Genomic DNA, 9,110 nt, shown 5'->3' with positions numbered 1-9,110 from the left:
TACCCAACAAAAGTGCAATACACATTACTCTCTAGTTCACATAGATCATATTCCAGAATGGACCACATGTTATGTCAAAACAAATCTCAATAGATTGAAAAACATGCACATGCTATAAAATATTTTCTCTGATTACAACATGATAAAATTAGAAATCAATAGTAGGAAGATCAGAGAAAAGAAAAAAATGAAAATACATGGAAACTGAAAAGCACTCTGCTCAAAAATTACTGGGTAAGAAAAGAAATAAAAAGTAAAATAAAAATATTCCTAGAAACAAATGAGAATGAAATCTCAACATATAAAATCACAGAGAAAGGAGTACTCAGAGGTCAGTTTATTGCAATAAATGCACACCTCAAAAAAAAAGGAACCAAAATAATGCCTTAACCCCAAAACTCCAAAAATCAGAAAAAAAAGCAGTAAAAGAAACCTACAGTCTCCAGAAGCAGAGAAATAATTGCCCAATCTTCCTTTGAGGAGTGGGGGTAAATTTGAACTGCCAGCCTTCTGGTTAGCAGTCAAATGCCTTAGGCACTATGCCACCTGAGCTCCTAATGAAGATTAGAGAAGAAATAAATGAAACAGAAAAAACAATAGAAAAAATCAATAACACTAGAGCTGGTTTTTCAAAAAGATTAACAAAATTAACAACCACTGGGAAACTTAACTAAGGAAAAGGAGATGCAAATAACATAAGTAAGATATGAAATGAGCTATCCTTATATACAATGTAATAATCAAAATGGAATGTATGGAGTATGAATCTAGGAAAATTGGAAATTGTAAAAAAATGAAGTGAAATGCATAAAGATTGATTTCCTACACACTATGAGCTGAAATGGACCAGTATTGGCCTTTTTGAATAGGATAGTCATACACTCAACTATGCCAAGAATGAAAAATTGAAGATCAGTGGTGTCACATTCATTGTGAAAAAGAACATTTCAAGATCTCTCCTGAAGTACAATGCTGTCAATGATAAAATAATATCTATACATCTACAAGGAAGACCCATTAATATGACTATTATTCAAATTTATGCACCAACAACTAAAGCCAAAGATGAAGAAATTGATGGTTTTTACCAACTTCTGCAGTCTGAAATTGATTAAACATGCAATCAAGATGCACTGATAATTACTGATCATTGAATGCAAAAGCTGGAAATAAAAAAAGAAGCATCAGTAGTTGGGAAATATAACCTTGGTGATAGAAATGATGCTGGAGATCACATGATAGAATGTTCATGACCAAAAACTTATTCATTGCAAACAGCTTTTTTTTCCAGCAACTTAAACAGTGAATACACACATGGACCTTGCCAGCTGGAATAAATAGGAATTGAATTGACTACATCTGTGGAAAGAGACAATTGAAAAGCTCTATATCATCAGTCAGAGCAAAGCCAAGGGCCAACAGTGGATAAGATCATCTGATCTCTACAGGTATCATACATTTCACTTTATATGATTTGGCCAAGCTGTTTTCTAAAGTGGCTGTACATGCTGCATTCCCACAGCTGTGTATAAAAACACTCATTATATTCTGTTGCATTTTGGATACAAATATTTTCTTTCAATCAGTGACTTACCTTTTTATTTACTAAGTAGTATCTTTTTGAAGAGTAAAATATTTAAATTTTGGTTTAGCCAAAGTTATAAATTTTTAAAATGTTTTTCATTGGATTTTCTTTGAAATAATTTCTTAACTCTATGTCTCAAAAACTTTCCCTTATGTTTTATTTTAAAACATTTATAGTTTTAGCTTTTATATTTAGCCTCCATCTATTTCAAATTAATTTTTGTATATGTGTGAGACAGAGGTCAAAGTTCTTTTTTGCTTTTGTTTTACAATATGAATATCCAATTTTTCCAACCCCATTTATTGAATATATTTTCTTTCTCATTGAATTAATTTCCCAGCTTTGTCGAAAAAAAAATTACCATATCAAGCTCTGGTGGCATAGTGCCTAAGGCATTTGACTGCTAACCAGAAGGTTGGCGGTTACAATCCACCAGCCACTTCACAGAAGGAAGACTGGGCAATCTACCTCCATAAAGATCCATCCCCTTGGAAATCCAAAGGGGGTCACTATGAGTCAGAACCTACTTAATGAAAGTGAGTTTGTTTTTCAGTTTTATTCTGCCCTATTAATCAATATGTTTACCAGAAGGCTGGCAGTTCAAACCCATGAGCCACTCCTCAGAAGGAAGATTGGGCAATCTACTTCTGTAGTAATACCACCTAGGAAACCCTAGGAGGGGTCACTATGAGTCAGATTCGACTCAATGGCAGTGAGTAACACTTAGGTCAACACTACACTAAATTAATTACTATGGCTTTATAGTAAGTCTTGAAAACATAGAGTGAGCACTACAAATTTGTTCTTATTTATAAAATTGTTTTGGTGATTGCTATGAAGAGTTTAAAGTCAATTTGTTTATTTCTATAAGGCAAACCTGTTATATTGATTTGTATGATATTCGATATATAGAACAGTTAGGCAATAATTGGCATCATAATAATATTTTTCAAAATTCATTCATTATTAACATCCATCCCTCTATCTCCTTATCTACCTCTCTATCTCTGTATACTTATTTATTGATTATCTGCATCCTGAAATGCAGACAGATGAGAAAGAGGAATGGTAAAACTTCTGTCCCTATGTGACATATGACAACCTCTGTTTACATTCTATTAGTCAAAAAAGTCATGTACACAAGGCTACAGTAAATCAAGAAGGAGTTATACACCTTCCACTATAAGGGAGGCTCTCTGAAAAGATGCCAGTTAGAAGATGCAGCAAATTTTGACTAAAAACAACAACAAGAAAAAAAATGCAACCTACCACACAGATTTCTACTGGAAATAATCACATCATTATTATTCAATAAACAAAAACAGTAATAATGGCAGCTACTTAGAATGCCTATTTTACTAATTTCCATTGCTACTACTTAGTCAAGGTTATTTCCTATTCCTATTTCATTTAATAATGCCCTGTTTCAAATTTATCCCTTTCCCCAAACATCTAAATAAATCATTACAAAATAGTAAAAAAATAGTGAAAAAACAAAAAGAAAAACCAAACTCATTGCCACTGAGTCAATTCTGACTCAGAGAGTCCCCCTTTTTTGGTTTCCGAGGCAGTAAAACTTTCTGGAAGTAGATTGTAGTAGTCTTCCTTCTGCAGAGTGGCTGGTGAGTTTGAACCACCAACCTTCTAGTTAGCAGTCAAAAGCCTAAGGCACTACACCACCATAACTCTTATAAAATAGTAGTACTTTCCAATTTTCCTCTCTGTATATGACCTTATAGTAGTTTCTTGTTATCTTTTATACCCAGTTATGTACTTTAGATGGCGTTCCTCTTCCTCCATACATGTAATTGAATAGCTTTGCTTCACTACAAATACGTTGGTTTTAGTAATGATCAAAGTAACATTTAACATTCATTCAATAAATAGCCATCAAACCACTACCTCTATGCCTTTGTAGCAGAGTTTTCCCCCATAAACATTTTCTCCCAATATCAATCCAAATTTTCATTTTCATTCTTGGACAAGTTCATGACATATTTCCTTCATGGACACTTCCATTATTGAATTTATCACATTGTTGCTTTTCCTTTCTCTAAAGCCCATTTCACTCGTGATCTGTGAGAATTAGTTGAGCACTAAATTTATTTGGGTGTATTTTTTACCTATCGTATTTGGATGTGTAGTACCCCCTAAGAAGCTATAGATAAATTGTGAGGCAGTGCTGAATGTTTTTGGATTTTATTTTCTTCTGTCTCTAGACAATCTCTAGGTCATGCTTAGATTACCAAGAGCTCTTATTAAAATTTGTTTATCTGTTATTTCCTGTTGTCTCTTGAAAAAAATGACTTTTTCAATATTTGTTCCTTGAATCTCTCAGCTCTAGGTGAAAACAATCACTGTTAATTCCCATGAGACTCTAAAAATATTTTCCCTTTGTGAACTCAATGATAGCATGTTTGCTGTTTAATAAATCCCATTGCAAGATGATGATTTCTTGGTCATTTCCCAAGTCCCTACAACATCCATTTTATCTATAACTGCTTAACAACTAATGGTTCAACTAGGTCACTGATTTTTTTAAAATTGCCTTTTCATACGCTCTTTGCTCGAAGCAACTTATCATTCTGAATGTTCGAAAAACTTCATTCTGACATAGATCTGGTAAGTGAAGTTGCTTTCAAATAATTTTAAATGTCTGGCCTTCTCATTCCCATCTCCTAATCCTTATTCCATGGAGATGAGATCAATAAAACAATTTTGTATATATTGGTGTACATGAAGGAACAATTCAAATAAGGTTAAAGCTAAAGAGATTGATCTTTGATCTCTTTCCCATAAAAGTGATATGCTATATTCTTGAGGAAGAAACTCAATGAGATGGATTGTCACAATGACTTGAAAAATGGGCTCAAAGACAGCAAAGATTATCAGGATGGTGCAGGACCTGGCAGTGTTTTGTTTTGTCATATATAGGTGTGTTACGTGTCAGAACTGAATCAACAACACCTAATAATAAAACAATTACAATGTTCTTTAGATGATGAAGGTAAGTTTTTAAGTTATAGGGTTATAAATATTTACAGGGAGAATAGATCCTCATATTTTAAGATAAAAAAATTTAGGACAATTCTTTCTCTGAGCTATATAATCCTTTTCTGCTGAATGAATAACAGAAAAATGGATTCTTAATGTGTTTCTCCTGGGTTTCAACAAAGAAACATTTATTTGTCAAAATATTAAGTTTTTTTTTCTGGAAATTTACATTGATTCTGTAACTGTTCATTGAAACCTCATATAATGTTGCTTAGGAGCTCATGCCTCTAAATATGTGATATAATTGCCATCTTTGCTCTTCCAGTAAGGATATGCTTGAGGGTGAATTATAAATGACTCTGTGGTGTGTATGTGTGTGTGTGTGTGCACTCACATTTAACACATTGTCAACACAGAATAACTACTAACTAAATGTTAGCTATTATTTTAGGATTATATAAACAACTCGATGAATAAATAGACAGGAGAGGAAGAGCTATTCACAATGCTGTAACCCTGGTTTGATTGCCATTTAGTACCGGAAGGGAAAGTATTATTTGCAGTGTCTGTGACTTATATGGTATTTCCCTGCAATCTCTAATATCCTATAACTTCCTTTCAAACTGATAATGCCAAATGAATGAATGGAAAGCTTGGAAAAATAAGTTTTCATAGAGGAAAACAAATCTATGAATACATGTTGCTAGAATAATTCAACTAGAAATAAAATGCTGGTCATTAGTTAGTATGTTATGCATCAGATGCCAAAAATCACATGTGACTTTGTCCTCTCTAGACTACCCTCACAGGAATGACCAGATTTAGTAATAGGTCTTGATTGTATCAGAGCCATTCTAAGAAACAGTTTTACAGTTACAGTGAAATAATTAACAATAATTTGTCATGTTTTGTTATTAATGTAATATCATGAATATTAATGATTAATTAATTAATATTAAGTAGAATTAATTAATATTAAGTAGAGTATAAACTGTGATGAAAACTTTTCCTTTATTGGTTCTATTTTGCTTTGTTGTCAGGGCTTCTATTTAACTGAAGTATTTAACATTGAAACTTCATGTGTCTACTAAGGAAAACAATCTCTCAACTTCCAACACATCTTTAGGGTTTGATGTAAGGTTTATGTTCTGGTTACCTAGTGCCACTCTGACAGGAATCTACTACAAATGGGATGGCTTGAACTAACAGGAGTTTATTCTCTTGCAGTTAGGGAGGCTAGAAGTCTGAGTTCCAAGTGCCGAGCTCTAGGGGCTGTGTGAAGAACCCTCAACCTTGGGCTTCAGCTCTGCCTCCTGCTTCCAGCCAATAGAAGCTAGAGGCATCTCTTCACTCAGGCAGCTACTGGCACAGTCCCAATGTTACCAAACCACATAGCAGGCCATTAATTCAAGTCCATTGTAAGTCCCAAGGTCAGCAGAGCATGGCAGGTTGCTAAACAATGACATGGCTACATGCAGGGTTCAAGCGTGCCAAAGCTATTTCTCATATTTGGAAAGCAGACCACATACCCAAAGGCAGCTATTCAGCTGCTCCCAGTAGATTCCACCATGGAGTTGAGTACCAGGCTCATCATGGGGGATACTATTTCCAGCTGCCCAGCCACTCAGCCAGGCCTAGCCAAGCTGACACACAAACTTAACCACCACAGTGTATCATTAATAAATTAAGCTTGTGTACTAACTATACTGGGTGGAAAAAGATAATGTTTCTCTTTGTCATATTTTTATGCAAATAACTTTCACATTATACATTTTTGCCAACTGCACAACCCCTTCATGTATTTTCCTAAGTGTGCTATGTGTGTTATATACATGGGCACAATATTTGCTCAAAATATTATATTTGGTTCTGAAATATTAATTACATCTAATGGTATCAAGAATAGGAGCCCTGGTCATGCACTGGTTAAAACACTTGGCTGCTAACCTAAAGTTCAGTGGTTCAAATCCACCAGCTGATCTGTTGAAGAAAGATGTGGTACTTTACTTCCGTAAAGATTTATATGCTTGGGAACCCTATGGGGCAGTTCTACTCTGTCCTATAGGGTCACTATGAGTAGGAATTGAATCAAAGGCAGTGGGTTTTTGTATTTTTTCCCCCCTTTTTGAGGGAAGAAGGTATCAAGAGGAAAATACCATGCATTATACACTATACTCCAAATGTCATAAAGAGGAAAGGATACATTGCTTATTTACCTATAAAAAATTTTTATCTGAACACTCATGACATTATTTGTGGAAGAGGTAGGCATGTTGTTTAGAGGTACTATCTACCATGCTGTTAGTTTTTTTTTTTTTTTTTGTAGGATTTTGACTTGGCATGGAAAACACGGCATTACTTCAAAATAACTATCAATCAAAATGAAAGTGTTTGCTTGAGACAGAATAATTTCCAAACAGAAATAATACTATATATAATAAGGAAAGCATCTGATTATACTATAAGGAGGGAGCTCTGGTGGCATAGCGCCTAAGGCATCTGACTGCTAATCAGAAGGCTGGCGGTTCAAACCCACCAGCCACTCCTCGGAAGGAAAATTGGGCAATCTACTTCCGTAGAGATACTGCCTCAGAAACCCAAGGAGGGGTTGCTATGAGTAAGATTCAACTTGACGGCAGTGAGTTTGGTTTGTTTGGATACTATAAGGATAGCAAGAAAATCTCCATATTCATATGTTTTGTTCTAACAAACAGCCAGGAAATAATTGTTTGAGTTGGTGCACTCCACTGCTGTCAGGTCGATTATGACTCTTAGCAACCTTACAGGACAGAATAGAACTGCCTCATGAGGTTTTCCAGACTGTAAATTTCACAGAAGTAAGACTGCCTCAACTTTCTGCCATGGACCAGCTGGGGTGTTCTAACCGCCTTTAGGTTAGCTGCTGGGTGTTTAAGCACTGTACCACCAGGACACCAGAGTAGATGTAAAGGGCATTAATTAATAATTATGCATACGTTCTACACAGGGAGCACATAGCCACAAAAAGATTGAAATGGAAAATAAAATGATCATTATGTTTTAAGGAAAAGTAGATTTAGAAATGGAATTTTTTTGCTTCAAGAAGTAATATTTTCTTTTGATATATATTTTTTTGATACAGGCTTCTACCTATTATTTAAGACAATGGATATTGCCAATATATCAACTGTGTCTGAATTTGTTTTGCTGGGACTCTCTAATTCCTGGGAGCTACAGATGTTTTTCTTCGTGGTGTTTTCATTGTTTTATGTGGTAACAATGGTGGGTAATAGTCTCATAGTCGTCACAGTTATAGCTGACTCTCACCTACACTCTCCTATGTATTTCTTGCTTACCAATCTTTCAATCATTGATATGTCTCTTGCTTCTTTTGCCACGCCCAAGATGATCACAGACTACCTCACTGGACACAAAACCATCACTTTTGATGGTTGCATAACACAGATATTTTTCCTACATCTTTTTACTGGTACTGAGATTATTTTACTCATGGCTATGTCCTTTGACAGGTATATTGCAATATGCAAACCTCTCCGCTATGCTTCAATCATAAGTCCCCAGGTGTGCATTGCTCTTGTGGTGGTTTCCTGGGTGGTGGGAGTCATGCATTCAATGAGCCAGGTCATATTTGCCCTCACATTACCATTCTGTGGTCCCAATAAGGTAGATAGCTTTTTCTGTGACCTTCCTGTGGTGTTCCAATTGGCTTGTGTAGATACTTATGTTCTGGGTCTGTTTATGATCTCAACAAGTGGCATAATTGCCTTGTCTTGCTTTATTCTTTTGTTCAATTCTTATGTTATTGTCCTGGTTACCATCAAGCATCATTCTTCGGGAGGATCATCCAGGGCTCTTTCCACTTGCACAGCTCATTTCATTGTTGTCTTTATGTTCTTTGGACCATGCATCTTCATCCACATGTGGCCACTAAGCAGCTTTCTGGTAGACAAGATCCTGTCTGTGTTTTATACCATCTTTACTCCCATTCTGAACCCAATAATCTATACTTTGAGGAATCAAGAAGTTAAGATAGCTATGAGGAAACTGAAGAAGAGGTTTCTAAAATCCAACAAGGCAACCCCTCATCATTATTTTTAGTTTTAACTTCCAGTTTTACTTAACTTCTTGTTATAACTTCCTCGACTTTAAGTGTCACAGTGTTTGTGCACACAGTATTGGTCACAATTCTGTATTAAACTCTTGCTTCTGGTGCTATCATCAAATTATAATTGACAGGAATTTGTGAAGCCACAAGGTAAGTGCATTTTGGAAGTACTCTCATTTATATGTTCAAAATACATGTTGAGTTTTAGAGGAGTAAGCTAAGAGAAATAACTTGTTGCAGATGTGTATATTATCCAATATTAAAAATGCATTAATTGGAAAAGAGGAACTAAGAATGAGAAGAGGAAAGATAAGTAACTGGAAAACTAGGGGATCATGACATTTGCTTATAGCTAATTACTGAGTTAACTCAGAGTGTTGCCCCTAAATTATGACAAATTATTAACATTTCTATAAGCCTCAGGGA

General features: G+C 35.1%; 1 protein-coding gene across 1 annotated transcript; it reads left to right on the top strand.

Moving 5' to 3' along the window:
* Positions 1 to 7,714: 7,714 nt before the first annotated feature.
* On the top strand, positions 7,715 to 8,677 carry LOC103212074 (olfactory receptor 4K2). Its single transcript, XM_007958074.2, has one exon. The coding sequence runs from the start codon at positions 7,724 to 7,726 to the stop codon at positions 8,675 to 8,677; it is 954 nt and encodes a 317-aa protein (XP_007956265.1). The 5' UTR covers positions 7,715 to 7,723.
* The last annotated feature ends 433 nt before the right edge of the window (positions 8,678 to 9,110 follow it).

This window comes from Orycteropus afer, unplaced genomic scaffold, assembly GCF_000298275.1.
Source record: "Orycteropus afer afer isolate SDZICR_OR568_19922 unplaced genomic scaffold, OryAfe1.0 scaffold00844, whole genome shotgun sequence".
Classification (NCBI taxonomy): Eukaryota; Metazoa; Chordata; class Mammalia; order Tubulidentata; family Orycteropodidae; genus Orycteropus; species Orycteropus afer.
Note: the sequence above shows the minus strand (reverse complement) of the source record. Positions and strands in the feature narration are given on the sequence as shown.